The sequence below is a fragment of the Rhinolophus sinicus genome, chromosome 13, assembly GCF_057876585.1.
Source record: "Rhinolophus sinicus isolate RSI-liver-muscle chromosome 13, RSI-T2T, whole genome shotgun sequence".
Taxonomy (NCBI): domain Eukaryota; kingdom Metazoa; phylum Chordata; class Mammalia; order Chiroptera; family Rhinolophidae; genus Rhinolophus; species Rhinolophus sinicus.
The window spans coordinates 21,152,268-21,169,614 of record NC_142513.1 but is presented as its reverse complement, the minus strand read 5'-3'; the positions used below and the strand labels follow the sequence as shown (position 1 = coordinate 21,169,614).

The window sequence follows — 17,347 nt, the reverse complement described above, 5'->3', positions numbered from 1 at the left end:
CCCTGTCCAAGTCAATCACCTCCCTTCATGCCCCCAGTCCCTTCCCCACAAATGGCTCAAAGGAGGGTCCCTCCGTGGCTGGGTGGACCAACTCGGCCATTATTCTCCGGGAACTACTCTGTCAGGTGGCAGGGGTGGTCTGGAAGGAGGTGAGGCAGGGCGGAGGGATGGTTCTGTCTAAGACACGTCTTCTCACACAACCCAGCCACACTATCTGGGACCCTGAGAAGGCTCTGTGCACACCCTACTGGCATGGTGACAGGGGAAACTAGAACCCCCAGCCAACTTTGGGAGTCTTGAATGTGGAGACCATATCCCTTTCCCAGGCAAGCCCCAGAACTAGGGCTTTGGGGGAAGAGGGCCCGGAATTGAGGAAACCTAGGGCAGTGGTGCTGAAGTTCCCACTATCTGCAGGCAGGGTGCTCGAAATGGGAACTGGTTGATTTCTGAAGGCTTCCTGCCCTGTGGTCCGAGATGCAAACCAGCCCCAGAGCCTTGCCGAGTGAGAGACAGAACATGACACCAGAGGTGACCACTACTAGTCTTTATTGTCTTTGTGCTGGGGTCCTGGGCTGGGGTTCAGAGGTATCTGGGACAGCAGGTGACTCTAGACCCAAATTATTGCTACTTGGCAAGGTCACCTTGGGGCTTCCCATAGTGTCCTGAGTATGGGTGGGCATGACCATGCAAATGATATGCAAATGACATGCAAACCAACCCAGGATCTTCCAGATGTCTCTAGCACAGCTGCGGGTACAGAAAGAGACCAAGAGTCCATAGCCTGCCAGCCCAGGAGGGTGACAGGGACACCCAAGTCTTTGCCCCACACTGCAGATGGATCCAGCTCAGCCTCAGGGGTCAAGGTTAGGGGTGGGGTTGGGGATCCCTGAGCATCAGCCCTGGTTCTGCTGCTGATTAAGGAAGAGCAGAAGCCTGGCCCCAAGATAGCAGGAAGAAAGCAGGGCACCCACTAGGCGCCAGACAGCCCAAGGCCCACCAGGAGATGGAAGGGATCTGCCCTGGGTCACACAGCAAGACAAGGGCAGAGGGGACCAGAATCCAGACCTCCAGAGCCAGGCAGAGGCCAGAGTGCCTCAGAAACCAAAGCTACAAACAACAAAATACACTGATAACTAAGGAAACAGAAAGCAAGCAGCCCCGTCCCTGATCCCTGGGCTGAGAGACTCTCCACCAGCTGGTCTAGGAGGCAGGCCTCTGACAGCCAGGCGACAGGTCCAGGAGCAGCAATCCTTGGTCTTGGTGCTGAATTGACTAGTCCAGAAGCTCCAGGAGGCAGGCAGGGCCCCAGGGTCCTTGGCTAATGCAGGTCAAGCTCAGTTATTATTCATAATCCACCAGGAGGCTGGGGGTCAGAGGTTGGGGGTTAGAGGCCCTCAGGGGCCCACTGCCCCTCCCCAGGTCCCAGGGCTAGGGAGAGGGTCAGGGGCTGCAGCACACCTGGGAAGAACACAGTGGTAAGGGTGTCTGGAGCCCGCAGGTGGTCAGTGAGGATGCGCTGAAAGGCCTTACTGCAGGTGGACTGCTGGTGCCTAGGGAGGGCCATGGAGAGGACTGAGGCTCAAGCTAGTCCCCCGAAGATCAAGACCACCTGGTTAAGAGCTCCCCACTCCCACCCCAGTCCTGCTGCCTGGATTCAGCTCCCAGTCCTTCCTCGCACTGGCTCTGTGCCTCAGTTTTCTCCTCTGTGAAATGGGACAATAGTGTCTACTGTACTGGGATCCCGTGAAGTAACACACAGGTGCTTGGCGTAGGGTGTGGCATGATGGTGACAGTGTATAATCATGGAGCACCTACTGTTTACCTGGCACCATGTTCAGTTCTTTACATATCATTTCATTTAGCTTATACAAGGCTGGAGCTCTTATGACTCCCATTTTGGAAAGAGGGCCACTGGAGCTCTCCTTATAACTCTCCTGAGGTCACACAGCCAATGACTGGGAGAGGAGAATTTGAACCCAGGCCCGCCTCACTCCAGGGCCTCTACTCAATAACCATGAGCCGTCAGAGCACCATTTTCATACCTTCGCCAGGAGGTTTCATCCTGCCAGAACTCGTACAGGGTGAAGGAGGCATTGTCCAGCATCTTCTGGGCAGATACACTGTGGAGAGATGGCCAGGCCAGGCCTGCTCCCACCACTGCCCACCCAGCCAGGGGTATCTAGGAGGAGCGCTAGCCCAGGACGCTCATCCCCCCACCTTGGCCACCCCACCAGGCAGCGGACTCACTGCAGGCAGTGGCTCTGGGCCCCGGTGAAGTCCATGTAGCAGCACAGAGCACGGTGGAAGTCCTGCAGGGCTTCCTCTTCCACCTGCACCTGCCTCTGGGCCAGAAGGATGTGCTGGCAAGAGAAGGAGCCCAGTCAGCTGGGGTCGGGCGGGACGTGGGTGAGAAGCTGGCTGTGGCTTCCACGAGGCCCCTGCCCTGCTGGATGTGCACCAGGCCCGACCTACCCTGAGGTCCAGCTCCTGCCCCAGGGTGGTTCCCAACATCCCTGACGCCATCTGCCTCTTCCCAACACCAAGGTCACTCGCTGCCTTCACCCAGTCACTGTCCCTCTCCTGCAGTTGGTTACCACTTCTTACTGTCCCTCCGGCCTCTGTCCACACTGCCCCAGACCCAGCTTTCAGAAATGCAGATGAGGGAACCTGATGCCCAGAGCGGGGCTGTGATCTCTGCAGAGTCACAGAGCAAGGACCAGAACCCAGCACGTGCTGTCAGGCCTGGGGGACGAGGGCTGGGCCAACGCTGGGAAAGAGGGTGGGTAAGCGAGGCACAGGCCAGGTGGGTAGCTGGCCTCATGAATCCCCTCACTTCATGAGTGAGTACCTCCTAGCCCGATACCCAGCTGCCTCCCAGACTCACCGAGTCAGGCCCCTTGGTAAGCTCCTCTTCATGTAGGGGTTCCAGCCGAGGGGCCTGTGAGGGACACGGAGTGTGGGCCAGGCCTCCGGCATGTGCCTGGTTTGGACAGGTTCCAGGAAGGTCCACCCCATGGGGCACTGGCCACACAGCCGCTCACCTTGCATTCGAGCTGGTCAATGAGCTCCTGGAGACGGTTGACCTGGAGCCGCCACTGCATCTCAGCCTCTGAGCTCCGCCCTGGGGGTGGGGGCCAATGGGGGAAAGTCAGGCTGGGAGGTCTCTCAGGATGAACTGCGGGGCAGTGGAGGAGCCGGCATTGGGGCCACTGGGGAATGCTGTGCCTGCTCCGGACCCTCCTCAGCCCTCCCACCCACCACAGGCACACCTGTGTCAGAGGAGCCAAGAGACCAGGTGGGTGAAGGAATGATGCTCCGCGAGGCCCTGCGCCCTGCCCGCCGGCTGCTACGGGGCTTGCTCTGCACCTCCACTCTCTCTTCATCTGACCTAAGGGAAGTGGAGGGTCTGTCCACTGCCACAGACCCACAGGGCCAAGGACTGGGGCCCCAGAAAACAGTCAGGCCTGGATGGGGCAAGACAGGCTTTCCGGGACATGGAGGCCCCAGTCTCAAAGCCAGCCACCCTCTCAACCCTTGTTGGCCTCCCGGCCCCAGAACAAGAACTTGGGCTCCAGGCTGCTGAAACTACAGAATGTGATAAAAGCTGAGGGACTTGGAATGTGGAAATAATGGGCATTCATGAACTGGACCCGCAGGTTGTCAAGGCTCCTCACATACCAGGGGCCACGGGCCTGGGTCTCCAGTGTATCTGACGCCCCCTCCAATGAGCTCTGCAGAGCTTGTAGCTGGCTAACTGTCTCCCGCAGTAGGAAGCGTGTCACAAACTGGTCCACCTTGGAGGCCCGCTCATACTCCTGGGGGCAGAGAGGGCATAGTCAGCATCTCTCGGCCCCAAACATCTATTTCTGAATGGGGAGCTGCTCCCCCATCCCATCCATCAGAGCAACGGTGGCAGCATAAAGAGCAGAGCGCCTGCAGACCCAGCATAAGCAGGAGGGCACAGGAAGTGGGAGCAGGGCCTGGCCTCCTTTCCTGGGAAGTATGAGGCCAACTTACAGAGAAGCATCTGCCATTCTCCGGGCCCCAAAACCCCTTTCACTTTGGCACTTTGGGGTCACCACCTTCAGTCAGTGAGATCCCTGCCAGTTAGGCTGGTGGGAGGTAGGGGTCGGGCAGGTCAGAAGATATCCAAAGACCAATTTTGACACCCAAGAAAAATGATGGTGTGATGTGGCCCCATACTCACCAGCTGGCCACAGTCTATGCATGCATGCATTCGTTAATTCATTCATCCATGCAACATTTACTGAGCACCTTTTACTAGTAGGAGCTGCAGACACAAGACAACCAAGTTTGCTGTCATCACACACACACACCCCCCCCCAGCACTGAGCCCAACCTACATCACCAGCCTCCCCCAACCCCTCACAAGATGGGTTGAGAGACAGAGAGGCCAACCACATGCCAGGCCCTCAGGAGCCATGATCCAGGTGCCTGCCCTCCGTCTACAAGAGGCCTCAGAAGCACCATCCCTTCAGGGGCTTTGTGTCCTGCCCATCACCTTCCTCAGCTCAGCCATCAGATGGCTTATGAGCTGGGAGACAAGGACAGAAGGGAGGCTGTGTCCTCTCATTCCTAAATATGCCAGGGATTTCTGTCTGATCTCTACATTTCTGTTCTACCCCAGACTTCCTGGCTATGCTCTGAGCTCTCGAAAATCCTTCCAATAAATTCCCTTTTGGGTACTTAAGATGATTTATCAGTTTCTATTGTTTACAACCAAAGAACTCGGTGGCTGACACAAGCACCCACTCTATGCCAGGCGCTGTTCCAAGTAGAATTTCATTTAATCCTTATATCAACTAAGAGGAACCATAATTGACCCCATTTTGCAGATAAGAATGAGGACTAGAGCAGTTGATTACCTTGGCCAAGGTCACACAACTAGTTAGTGGCAGAGCCATTTTCAAACCCAGGCCACAGAAATTCCTCTGTACTCATCACTAAGCACCTTACAAGTTTCACCTCATTTATGATCACTAGACCTTTTACAGCTGAGAAACCAAGGCCAGAAGTCACAGAGTGAATGGAGCCAAGATTTGTCTGTGGGTTCTGGGAGGAGCTCAGAGCCTGGAGCTGGTGAGGTCAACCCATGAGGTCACAATGTGGCCTCCCCAGGACAATGCCAGGGCAGGAGGCGCCTGGCCAGAGGGCAGAGGAAAGCAGCATGGGCCGTGGACGCCAGTGTTGACTAGCCCCGCCATGGGAAACAACAGTTCCCACAAGAGAACCAAAGTGCCCAAGCGGGCTGTCAAGGAGAGGCCACCTGATATGGACAAGGCCCGAGGAAAACAGCAATTCTTCAGCCACCAGAAGCAGAGGCCAAGCGTGAGTGCCGCGGGGTGAGGGGTAGGTAAGGGTAAGGGGAATCTGGACAGGTGGGCAGGAAGGGATACTGGGAGTCTAGGTCTTGTGGGCAGAAGTCCTAGGGAATAGATGAAGGGGTTAGAGAACTCCTGAAGATGAGGGCCCTAAGAACACACCTGGGTGTGGATAGGGCCCTAAAAGCCCAGAAGGAAGGGGAAGGATTCCAGAAACCAGGAGGTGAATGAGACTTAGGAGTTAGGAGGGGATTCCCACAACCCAGATGAATGGGTGGAGGTCCCAGCATGGGGAATCCGCCCTGGTTGGTACCACTGGGACTATGGGCACCAGAAGTTCCCTTATGACCCCGTTACAGTCCCAGCCTCAAAACCTGCTACTTCCCCCTCTTCAAGCGGGCAGAGGCCCTGGACCAGGACCAGGATGAGTGAGGGTCGCAGCATCAAGGCTGAGAGGGCAGGCAGGGGTCCCATAACCGTGCACAGAGCAAGGTCCCAGGAGGTCAGCCTAAGTTGTGTGAGGGTTTCCACGGGAGGCAGGGTTCACTGGGGATGGGGCAGGGTGGGAATCCCCCTCCTGGGCATGGAGGATGCCAGGAGTCACGGAAACGTAGAGAGGGCAGTCTCGGGAGACAGGGCCGGGGTGGGTGAGGGTTCCCTGGAGGAACGAGGGGCGCGCTCTTTCCCCTCACGCCTCTGCCCTACTCCCAGACCAAGATCGTGCTGCTATTCCCCCTGGACAAGCGGCAGCAGCGAGCCGAGGTGGCGGCGACACCCATGATGCGAGGAGCAGGCGACGGCGCCGAGCGGCACGATGGCGCGCGCGCGAGAGAGATGAAGATCCTGGTCCTGCTGCTGTTACTAGACTCGCGGCTGCAGGAGGAGGGGCGCCGCGCGGCGGGCGGGGCCGGTGCAGGAGGCGGAGCCAAGGCCGCGCAGGGCTGGCAGCGACTCTACACGCGCCTGGTGACCGAAAGCGAGACCCACCGCGAGGCTGACCTCGCAGAGGAGCAGCCGCGCAAGCGGTGCCGCTGTCCTCGCCCGTGGCCCTGAACGCCTGGCCCAGCCCCTCGGCCCTGGCCCAATAAAAAGCGCATAGGAACCCCAGCCGCTTACTAGGTCTGTCTGAAGCGTTGGGGTGCCAGAGCGAGACAGGGATGAACAGGTGAACTGAGGGCAGAGCAACAGCCATGGTCTGGAGACAAGGCTGGTTTTGCCTTCTTCTTCCTTGTGACCCAAGCTCGGGGCACCCTGCCACACTGGAGGAAGGAGGCTGTTCCCCATCCCTCCAACTCCAGGCCCGGGTCGGACCCTGCCAGGTCTGCAGGCCCAAGAGAGGTGAGCTTGGGCAAAGCCAGGCTTGACGCTGGAAGGGCCTGCTTCCAGCAGAAGCATGGCATCTCCAAGAGTCCCCAGCCTTCACAGGTCCTTCTTAGGAGAGTTCCACGCAAACAGCCACCACCTTTGAGAACTGTGAGGGTCCTATGTCAGCAGGATTGGGGTTTAGACTAACATTCTGCATGTCAGAGCACCCAGGAGACTGGGGTCCCTGGGCCTCTGACCCCTCCCTCATTCCTACTGCACTCTGGTTGGTAAGCCTACACAAGCACCTTAGTCACTTGTCTCCCAACCTACCCTGTGCCATCCCCCTCCCCACGTTGCAGCCAAAGGCTCCTTCCAAACCGCTTATCTGTCTGGAGGGGAAATGCCCAAACCTATTACTGGAATGTACAGGCCCAGGCCCCCAGTGTCAGTCTTACCCTCTAGGGCCTCTCAGTGAGTTCCACCCTGACCCCTGCTCTGGTCATATTGCCACTTGTAGTCTCCAACTTGAGGCTCACCTCCCCAATTCACCTGTGAGAGGCCCAGCACCTTTTCTGTGGGCAGCTGCTGCTTTGCACTCTCCTGGGTCCCAAACCCAGCTCCAGACATTAGACCCTCCCCAGCCCTTCTGAACCTGCAGCCTGCTTCCCACTGGAGACCAACCTTAGAATGACCCCTTTCGGAGTAGATGCAGCAGGTGAAGGTCCCAGTTCACTAAAGCCACAGGCCCAGTTTCTGCTGAAGGTCACTGTCAACATAATCAGTGTCCCCTCCACATGGCCTGCATTAGGCTGGAGGTTGCATGACCCATCGCATCTCCCTTGCTGCTTATAAGAACTGCCCCTGTCCTACCACACACATAATTACAATCAGGGTAACCACTTTCTTCAATGTGGCCACACCTCCTGGTGATAAGCCATTGGCCCAAACTGGTCCTATCAGCTCCTCCCCTGGGACTGTAATTCAGGAGCTATAAGAGACTGTTTTCTATATGAACATGCACAGGCTAAAGTCAGTCTTCAGAATAAAATTAGTGTACAGTGAGTGCATCATCCTGGGTTCCCCACAGCCCTGCAATCAGGCCCTGCTTCCAGTCTGTTCCTGAAACCTGACTTCACCCTTACTCTTGGTGTCCACAAGACATACAAGATCCTTGTAATAAAATCCCTATTTTAGCTTAAGCTCACCGGACAGGGTCTTTAATTTGCAACCAAAATGGTCCTAAAGAGAATAATGAGACTCTGCAGAGAACAGAAGTGGCCTCTTTCTTGTGTGTGAAGATTACTACCTTTTGGAGAGAAAACAAAACAACTGGGCCCAGGAAGAGATTGGGAATTGCTTAGGGGTACAGTAAGCCAGTTTCAGAATTGCGTCCAAACGAATCCATAGGTGTGGTCCCTCTGTGGGCTGCCTGGGCCCCTCAAGGCTGAGCACACAGATCCTCAAGAGTGGCTCTAAATCTGTGATTCCAAGCTTTTCTCTTCAGCATTGAGAGGGGAGGAGCCCCACATCTGACCAGAGAACATCAGATAATCCAAAATTGTTTGGGGAAGGAATCAAATTGGTTGTACTGGGGAGCTCAGGCCAGACCCCTGATTGTCCAAATCACTGCCCTTCACGGTCTCAGGAGAGAGGATGGGTCCACATCAAGTGCCACAGACTGAGGTCACAATGAGTCCAAGTTCTTTTCCTGCATTCTGACCACCCTCTCCCACCTCCACAACCGGGAACTACTTTAGGTCAAGCCCAGGTGAGGTCCAAGACACTGCCTGGGACTTAAGGACTGGGCTGGACTCCTGGGTCCCCAAAGGGGGATATATGTCTGGATGACATTGCCTCGAGGCCCCTTCATTCTCAAAGCTGCTCCCGGAGGCTTCTCAATATCTAAAAGGATTTGGCCCGGCCCTCTCATCATCCACCTCTGCCAGAGCTGAGGAGGCTGAGCCTCACAGCAGAGGCAAGTCTTCAGGGAGTGGGTGGGGTCTGGTGCCAGAGATGCCGTGTAACCAGAGAACTCCTGAGGGAGCGGAGACTGACAGTTGAACCAGCAGCCGGTCCTCAGGTCTTAGGGGCGGAGCCAAGAGCTCAAAAGAGACGACTCTGGCCAGAAGAACCGAACCTCAAGATTAGAGGGGGGGGGACCAAGAATTAAGAACGTTATCTAGTCCATCAAGGCAGGGACTTAGGCCCAAGGGGCAGAGCCAAGAACTGAAAGGCAGGCCTCCATCTAGGTCAGCAGGGGTGGAGCCTCAAATGGAGGCGCGACCAGGCCTCCGGGGGCGGGACCAAGCCAAGAAGGTGGCTTCGGCGTCGAGGAGCCGCGGGGTCTGCCCGCCGCCCTCACTGAACCACATCGCGGTGGTGGTGGACCAAGGCTCGGGCTTCACCAAAGCCGGCTTCGCGGGCGAGGCCCAGCCGCGCCTGGTGCTGAAGAGCTCCAGCCTGGTGCCCAGCTGGGACCGGCCCGTGCTACCCGGGGCGCCGGGCTGCGAGTTGGCGGGCGGCGTGGCCAGGGCACACCCCATCAAGCACGGTGTGGTGGTGGACTGGGAGGCCCTGGAGGGCCTGTGGGAGCGCTTGCTGGTAGGTGGCCTGCAGCTGTGCCCAGAGCAGTGGCCCATGCTGGTGAGTGACTCGCCGTCAGCGCCACCTTCAAGCCGCGAGAGGGTGGCTGAGCTGCTCTTCGAGGCCCTGGAAGTGCCTGCGTGCCACATGGCGAGCACGGCGTTGTTGGCACTCTGCTCCACCGGAGCGTTCAGCGGGCTGGCGGTGGAGGCGGGAGCGGGTGTGTGCCATGCCACGCCCATCTATGCAGGCCACTTGTGGCAAAAGGCCACCTTCCGGATGGATGTGGCAGGCACCACCCTGTCGCGCTACCTGCGGGACCTGCTGGTGGCAGCGTGCCCTGATCTACTGCAGCAGACCCTGCCCCGAAAGGCCATCACACAGCTCAAGAAGCGCTGCTGCTATGTGTCGCTGGATTTTGAGGGTGACCTCCATAACCCTGCCCGCCACCATCCGGCCAGTTTCCACTTAGGCAATAGGTGTTCTGTCTGCCTCAGCAGCGAGCGCTTCCGCTGTCCGGAACCCATCTTCCGGCCTGGTCTGCTGGGCCAGTCTGAGCCAGGACTGCCCACACTGGCCTTCCAGGCACTGCAAAGGGTGCCTGCAACACTGAGGACACGGCTGGCTGACACCGTGGTGCTGGCCGGTGGCTCCACACTTTTCCCTGGCTTCACTGAGCGTCTGGAGATGGAGCTGGAAGCCCAGTGCCAGCGGCTTGGCTATGGGGCACTGCAGCCACGTCTGGTGGCCAAGCCTGGGCGAGGCACAGCAGTGTGGACAGGTGGCTCCATGGTGGCCTCACTGCACACCTTCCAACGCAGCTGGATGACCCGGGCCCTGTACCAGGAGTATGGTTCCAGGCTAGTGCACGAAGTGTTCAACTGAGTCACGTTGGACTAGAGGGGGTGGTGCCACCAGGGGTGGTGCCACCAGAGGGCTGTAGAGGCAGAGGTTTGATGGGCTGAGTTAAAGTTCTATTAGAGGCATTGAGTGCCAGATAAAAGTCTCAAGTGACTGGAGCTGGCAGCATCATCGAGTGATTTCTGGGCCAAGAGGAGGTGGTCTGGTCCCTTGGGTCCCTCACTTTGACCTGCAGTCTGAATTCCCCTTAATCAGTGCCAGCTCAGAGAATATCAGTCCAGCTGCCCATGCCCAGGGCCGTTTCCATGGCAATAATGAAGTCGATGCCCACATTTGTATCCAGGCCACAGATATGGAAGTCACCACAACACACCAACCCCTCATCATTTGGGTGCTATTTGTATGCCCATCCCATGCCAGGCCCAAAGGGGTGACCCTTTGAAAAGCTACTAAATCCCATGTGAAAGCAACCTGAGGGGAAGCACTGTCCTCAGCTGATCATCAGACTAGCTGAGGGCCTCAGTTTCCTCTTCTGTAAAAAGTGAGGTCAGGGACAATTCCAGGCTTGCTCACTGCTCCCTTATTGAGAGTTATGGGACAAAGGGAAGTGGAGACATTTCTTAAAAGGAACACATAAAGAGAGGGGTGGCTTGTGGGTTTTTTGAAGTCACCATACAAGGGCCTGGAGCCCTGGCTGTGAGCACTGTTTATGCTTGTGCACATGTGGCACACAAAAACGTGGGTGCATACGTGCTTGCCTACTCCCTCACATTCTCAGGCCAGTCTACCAGGCTCTGTACACCAGCCTGGGCCTGGGCCTGTAGATACAAGTGCAAGCATGCCCCACTCCTAGCTTATCCCTGCTGGGCTTGATATCTCATAATAGTAAGTTCTGGCCAATAATAAAAACAGCAGCTCCAGGCATTAAGCACCTACCATGTGTCTGGCATAGCTCTGGGTGCTAGGGATAGAGAACAAGACAGACAAAAATCGCTGCCTTCTTCTCATTTAATTGTCACAACAAACGAGGCAGGCTCTATTTTTATCCCGTTTGCAGATGAGGAAACTGAGGCCGAGAGAGGTAAAGGTGCACAGACAGGAAGTGGGAGAGCCAGAATTTGAACTCACGTCTCTAGCTCCACAGCCCTGAGGCATGACAATGGAGGCTCCTCCAGCACAAAAGACACCTCCTGCCCTCATTTTGAACGCCCCCCATCAGCTCCTCCACTCACCAGCTTAGTGGTGTCCATGGCAGTGAGCACTGCACGGTTCAGTGACTCCAGCGCTGCCAGCACAGGCCGGTAGACACCCAGGTGTTCTGAGAAGTAGTCTGCAGGCAGAGAAGGTCCTTGAAGGTTCCCACTGTCCCCTCCCTCCCCGCCATCTACCCAACCAACCCAGCCTCATATCTTGAACCCAGCCCATCCTACTCCATCAGGAGACCAGCAACAGCCCCTCATTGCACCCACCTGCCCAGGGGTCTCAGGAGACAAGAGCTCCCATGGGCCTACTCACCACACAGTTTCTCCGTTTCCAAATTGCTGCAAGGAAAAGAGAAGGCATCCTTAAGACCCTCAGACTTGAGCCTGGTGAACTGGGACTTTGACACTGATGTTTGTCCCCCCTTCCTGCCCAGCTCAGCCTGACAAGGAGGCGACTTCTGCCTCTACCCCAGGTTAAGTTGCTCAATGGACAGAAACGGGGTGGGGGGTAGAGGTGGTGGGGGAGCAAGAGTACTACTGCCCCATCAAACACTCTCCGAGGGCAAAACCTCAGACCCACTCTTGGCTTCCAAGGGGATTTCAGGCCAGGGAAGATAATGGATACAGGCCAGAGACGAGTGGTCAGAGCCGGGAAGGGGAAGCCAGGGCTGGGGAAGTCCAGAGAAGGCATGGGTATTACTTGGTAGGTCAGGGAGGGATTCCTGGAGGTGGGGCTGCCTATATTAGACCTTGAAGGACAAGGAATTTGATTAGAGTGTCTGGTGGCTGGTGGGTGATGGCACTGCAGACAAAGGGTCCAGCCCAAGCCCCAGAATGTGCAGAGGGAGGCACAGGCGCCAATCCGGAGTCTGGAATTTACTTAAAGGAGATGAGGGAGGAAGGGAAGTAACAGGGAGGGACAGCTGTGTGTGTGTGTGTGTGTGTGTGTGTGTGTGCACCCATGTGAGGAAGCACGGGGATGAAAGCATACAAACTCGTGCTAAGGCCTGGAGATGTGGAGCGCACGTGGCGAGGTGTGTGCATGTTCACGCACCTGCACCCATGGATGGAAGCAGGCGGGGCCCAGCTGTCCCCAGGCAGCCTCCGGTCCCTGCAGGGAGCAGGAATGGGGAGGGCACCTGTGGGCTGAACCATCATGTGTGGGGTGACTCAGGCTTGGCTATTTTGGGGTCCCAGCTCAAAGCAGTGTGATGGGCAAGGCTGGAGACAGGGAGGGCGTGGGCGGGTAAAAGTTGGTACTGAGCCCTGGCACCCACCCCTCTCCCTACCATCACCACCCTCTCCCCTATACCCCCTACCTCCCCATTCTCCATAAGGAACCAAAGTAGCAGGGGACACAGTGGGGTAGGGACAACCTGGCCTCACATCTACCCACGGCTTTCATCCCCCTCATACTCACTCGGTAGAATGCCCATCAATGCTGCTGAACAGCTCCCACAGCTCCCTGGGGCTAAGAACCCCATCGGCAAAGTAATTCTGGAACTCCTCAAATGAGAGTTTACCATCATCTGGGAGAGAGGGGTATGGAGCAGTTGGTATACCTGACCCTTGGCTGCACCCCTGCCACCAGGTCCGGGTCCCCCGAAGGCCTCACAGCATCTCACAACTACCCAACCAGATGGAATAGGATTCTGATCTTGATGGGGGGGCCTGGCTGTTAGGGAAAAAAAGGACTGGGGTCCCCAGAGATGCCCACTTAAGGCAAGAGGGCCCACTTTGCAGGCACCCAAAGGACAGGGCAGTGCACATATGGCCTTAAGTAGGGACTCAATAAATGTTTGCCAAATGAAGAAACCAATGAACAACCTGGCACACAGCCAGATCGGGACACAGCCAGACCATGGCAGGGCCTAGACATCACTTGAAGGATTTGGGGACTGAGTGTTTCCCCCACAGGCTGGCCAATCTGACCCCACGGTATCGGGAATGTTGATGCTGTGATCCCAGGCCCTTCATAAAAAAGCCACAGGGAGTCAGATGAGACCTTCCTAAGGGTTGGGGCTCCTGTAAGCAGTAGGCTGGCTCTGGAGGGAATGACCTCCCTGTCACAGGGGGCATGTAGCAAAGGCGGAGAGCACTTGCGTGGGACAGCCAAAGATACTGGGGATCTGGCCTGTAAGAGCTCTAAGCAGATGGGGCAGGGGGAGTGGACAAAATGCTCTGATTCAAATGAGACCATGTGTCCTGATCAACGAGTTGGGACAAATGGTCTCCACCAATTTGAAGAGACCCAAGGAGAAGGGCCAAGGGGTAGGGACATGACCCTGTCTCAAGGAGGTTGAAACACAAAAGGGTCTAAAGACTTCAGATGGAAGTGAGGTCCAGGCTGACTGGCTGCCTCAGCTTAGACCCTTAACTGGCCAATCATGGCACAGGGGCCTGCTCTGCGTCACCTATGAGCGGTAACCTGCTTTGGATGTCTCCTAAGGGCTCCTGCTTTAGCTTTCAAGATTGCCCAGGACCCAGGGCAGGGGGAGTTGATTCCCTGGAGCCAGTTTTATCCTGCCCAGGCCTTCCCTGGCTCCAGATGATTGGTCATATGGAAATGTACCGAGCCCTCTAAAACGCTAAGAGTAAAACCCCATGCAGGGCCTCATTTCCATTAGCCCACCCTTCGCAGCCCCTCACACAGGGAGTCTGGGACCAAACATCACATAGACCTGGGTTCAAGGCCCACCACTGACTGAAAGGCTGTGTGGCCTCAGGCATCACCTCTGTGGGTCTCTGCTCCTTTGTCTGTGAAATGGGGTGAAGAACACGAGGTCATGTACAGGAAGGTACCCCCACCACTGTGCAGGGCACGGCATGAAAGTAAGCCCCCACCTCCAGCTTCTGGTCAAACCGTATTCCCTCCACTTTCCATGCTGCTAAACTTGCCTCAAAACAGGACTTCCTCTAGGAAGGATGCCTTAAGTCTCTTGATTTGGGTCCGCCCAAGATTTTTCTCCATTCTAGACTGTTGCCCCAAACCCCAAATCTTCCCCTGAGCTTCTATGATCTCTCCCACATTTCCCCCCCACTATGGGATCCAGGGGAAGCCACACTCACCATTCTTGTCTGCTCTGCGGAAAACCTAGAGGACAAAGGGGTATGGATAGGAGCTGTGAGTAGAGCCTGGGAGGCAAGAAATCCCCACCCAACTCAACAGGGCCCCAGCTGGCCAGGCTGCCCCCTGCCTTGCCTTTCCTCCTGCCCAGCCTGCTCCCAAACCCCTACCCAGCTCAGCTCTGCAGGAGCTTTTCCAACAAGGGAAGCACAGGAAGAACACACAGCAGGTCCCACTGCTTGCTCACTTCTCCTGTGGGGCCTGGACTCATGGGGGGGGGGTGCCCCAGGCCAGCTCCCTGCACCATCTCCCATACCCAGAGTTCATCCCAAGTTCTTTCTGATGCATCAGCCCTTGGCACAGTCCTAGCTTGAGGAAGGTGGGGAGATGGGCCAAGATGCGGCCTCAGTATCCTGGGCACATGTCCCAGACCTGAACGCTCAATGCTTCTGTGTGGCCATGGTCCATCCCAGACTGCCTGCTCTGGGCTATTTCCCTGTGTGCTTGTTGAAGACCCTGACACGCAGGCAGGGTCTAGGCCTTCCTTTGCAGGTGTGTTTTCCCACTAGCACACAGGGGAGCAGGCTGGGGTTAATCCTTCCAGGGCTGGGGCTTCCTATGAGGCTGACTCAATATGTGTGTGTATATATGTGTGTGTGCACACAAGGGGGAGTGAGGGTGGCAGAAAGCAAGGATGGACGGATTTTATTTATGGAGAAAGCAGTGGTGATGCACAAGAGACAGAAAAACAGAGTAGCAGAATCAAGACATGGTCCTGCCTCTCCCAGGGACCAGAGATTCCCAAGTCATCCAATGCAACCCAGCAAATCTGAGACCCGTAGGCCTGGCCAAGAATGGCGGGCCAAAGGCTAGACAGAGAGCCCTCATCAGCTCCAGCTTCTGAATGCCATTTCCCTTCGGCTGTTTTCTCAGGGTTGGTGAGGCTCAGGGATGAATCTAACTACTAGCCAGACGCGACTCAGAGGTCTGCCACTGGCTTGAGGTCACACGGCAGCCCTACGTGGCCTGGCTGGGGCAGAGGGAGAAATTAGTGGGGAGTACTAAGACGGGAATGAGGACACCTGGTACCACACTCTTGAGTGCCCCTGCCTCCATGTGTGGCTTCAGATATACCCCTAACTCCTTAGACTTGGTTTTCCCATCTGGGAAACAGGAGGGTCAGGTCCTTTCCAGCCAGGACTATGGTCAAGGTGCTGAGTCACTGGGGGCAGTGGCGAGGGGGCAGAAGTAGTCTTTCCCATTGGCAGGAACCTCTGGGAGTGGGCGTCTGAGAAAGCCAGGTAGGGGCTGAGCGCTGGGATGAAAGGTGGGTAAGGGGCTCAGGACAGTGACTGAGGCCTGGCTAGGCTGCTTACTCTAGTGCCCATGGGGGCTGAAGGGCCACCTGCCGTGCACAAGGATACACAGACCACAGAGAATGATTGTGGTCCAGCCCTGACCAACTGTGGGACCCCCACGGCCCCTGGGTCAGGACTAAGGGACCCTGGGCTCAGCACTGGGTCTTATTCTTCCAGGCCCCTTACCTGGACTGGCCCAGCTTGGGGCTGCCAAGAGGTACAGCAACTGCTGATCAAGTGTTGGTGCTCCCACCCGCCAGACATACACGGGGTGGGTTTGGAGGTGGGCGGGGAGCACAAGGGCAGTGATACTGAACTAGACCCAAGGAGAGAGAAGGAAAGACAGAAAGAAAGAGACACAAAGGCAACAAGATAAACAGAGAGACACGGAGACATACAGCAGGGTCAGAGAGAGAGACAGAGATGGGGCCCCAAACAGACCTGGGGGGGGGGGGGAAAGACTGACAGACACAGTGAGAGACAGTGATGGGGACAGTGAGAGCCCAGCGAGACGCAGGGAGACCTGGAGAGACACCCCGAGAGAGCCGACCCCACGGCTGGAGAGCTGATGCCCCCAACCCGCTCCACACTCACATCCTGGAAGAGCGCGTGTCCGGCGGGCCCAGGGGCCGGCGCTGGGGAAAGGTGCACAGGCGGCCGGATCAGGCACACGGTGAGCAGCCCTGCACACGCCATGGTGCCGCCACCCGCTCGGCTCCAGAAGGGTTGAGGCTCGCGGCTCTGGACGCCGCCGCTAGGGACTTGAGGGAACTGGGAGGGGGGACGCCCGCCCATTGGCGCCGGCGCTGACGCCCAGGGCGCCCCGCCCCGAGGCCCCGCCCCCTGCCTAGACTGGCCTCGGATGCCTCTCCCGGGCCTCTTAGGCCTGAGGCGCCAGCCAGCTGAGGGCTGGGCCCTCTGCAAGCCCCTCTCCAGGGCCTGTTTCCTCATCTGAAAGAGGGGAACAAACTCCACCCTGTAGAAGTGTAAGAGCTGCACAATGGAGACCCCCAACATCCTCCATTTCTGCAGTTGTCATTGGTGCCACCTGGAGGGGTGGCCACTGCAGAGTAAGAAACCACGCAAGGAGTCATTTCCACCGGTAACTGGCTGAGTAAATGACCATCAACTTGGGAGTACTACACAGCCAGAAAGAGATGCTGCCCCTCCCAGCAGCAGGTCCCACACCACGACAGGGCCAACAAAGCCAACTGCAGCACAATGTGACACCTTGTGGGTAAAACCTGCAAGTGACTTCACCTGAGCCTCTGGATCCTCTTCTGCAAAATGGGGGTTACAGACTCCATAGGATTGTTGTGGGGCTTCACTGACTATTAAGGGACGATAGGCACTGGCTCAGAGAAAGCCCACCCAGGGGTAAAACAGGTTCGTGTGGACCTCTCCCAGTCCAACCTCCCCTCTGCCATTCTGGCCCCTTCACCCCATCCTCCACACAGAAGTCAAAGGAAGCTTTTGAAGAATAAAACATGTCCCTCCCCACCAGTAAGGACTCACCAGTGAGTCCTAACCCCTTAAAGCCCAAGACTGAACTTCTCTCCACTCGGGCCCTCACCTCAGGATTCCAGCCACACTGGTTTCTCAGGTCCTCTGTGCCCGGCTCCCTCCTGC

General features: G+C 57.0%; 3 protein-coding genes across 5 annotated transcripts; 2 read left to right on the top strand and 1 right to left on the bottom strand.

The window, feature by feature from the left end:
* Positions 1-529: 529 nt before the first annotated feature.
* NECAB3 (N-terminal EF-hand calcium binding protein 3) lies at positions 530-17,144 on the bottom strand. 3 transcript variants are annotated; one of them, XM_088789196.1, is made up of 14 exons: positions 16,313-17,144; positions 14,363-14,387; positions 14,027-14,050; positions 12,714-12,822; positions 11,607-11,632; positions 11,324-11,421; positions 3,679-3,815; positions 3,270-3,388; positions 3,042-3,121; positions 2,885-2,938; positions 2,248-2,360; positions 2,043-2,120; positions 1,459-1,550; positions 530-1,363 (listed from the first exon to the last, which is right to left on the bottom strand). In XM_088789196.1, exons 1-14 carry the CDS (start codon positions 16,733-16,735, stop codon positions 1,335-1,337), a joined length of 1,407 nt encoding a protein of 468 aa, XP_088645322.1. In that variant the 5' UTR covers positions 16,736-17,144; the 3' UTR covers positions 530-1,334. The 3 variants fall into 3 exon arrangements, with proteins under 3 accessions (XP_088645322.1, XP_074174165.1, XP_074174164.1); XM_074318064.2 differs by lacking the exon at positions 14,027-14,050 and having other exon boundaries at positions 16,313-17,127; XM_074318063.2 differs by lacking the exons at positions 530-1,363; positions 14,027-14,050 and having other exon boundaries at positions 1,385-1,550; positions 16,313-17,142.
* Positions 5,125-6,395, top strand: C13H20orf144 (chromosome 13 C20orf144 homolog). Its single transcript, XM_019733967.3, has 2 exons — positions 5,125-5,349; positions 6,054-6,395. The coding sequence occupies exons 1-2, from the start codon at positions 5,125-5,127 to the stop codon at positions 6,393-6,395; spliced, it is 567 nt and encodes a 188-aa protein (XP_019589526.3).
* ACTL10 (actin like 10) lies at positions 9,378-10,228 on the top strand. The gene has a single exon (XM_019733956.3). The coding sequence runs from the start codon at positions 9,378-9,380 to the stop codon at positions 10,113-10,115; it is 738 nt and encodes a 245-aa protein (XP_019589515.3). The 3' UTR covers positions 10,116-10,228.
* Positions 17,145-17,347: the final 203 nt, after the last annotated feature.

What these genes read in the sequence shown, in the direction of transcription:
- C13H20orf144 (XM_019733967.3), top strand. Translation starts at nt 5,125, where the DNA reads ATGTGGCCTCCCCAGGACAATGCCAGGGCAGGAGGCGCCTGGCCAGAG. An exon ending in ACCAGAAGCAGAGGCCAAGC is followed by an intron (nt 5,350 to 6,053) that starts GTGAGTGCCGCG and finishes CCCTACTCCCAG; the next exon opens with ACCAAGATCGTGCTGCTATT.
- ACTL10 (XM_019733956.3), top strand. Translation starts at nt 9,378, where the DNA reads ATGGCGAGCACGGCGTTGTTGGCACTCTGCTCCACCGGAGCGTTCAGC.
- NECAB3 (XM_074318063.2), bottom strand. Translation starts at nt 16,735, where the DNA reads ATGTTGGGGGTCTCCATTGTGCAGCTCTTACACTTCTACAGGGTGGAG. An exon ending in GACACGCGCTCTTCCAGGAT is followed by an intron (nt 14,388 to 16,312) that starts GTGAGTGTGGAG and finishes TTTGTCCTCTAG; the next exon opens with GTTTTCCGCAGAGCAGACAA. An exon ending in TTACCAAGGGGCCTGACTCG is followed by an intron (nt 2,361 to 2,884) that starts GTGAGTCTGGGA and finishes TTCTCTTGCCAG; the next exon opens with CACATCCTTCTGGCCCAGAG.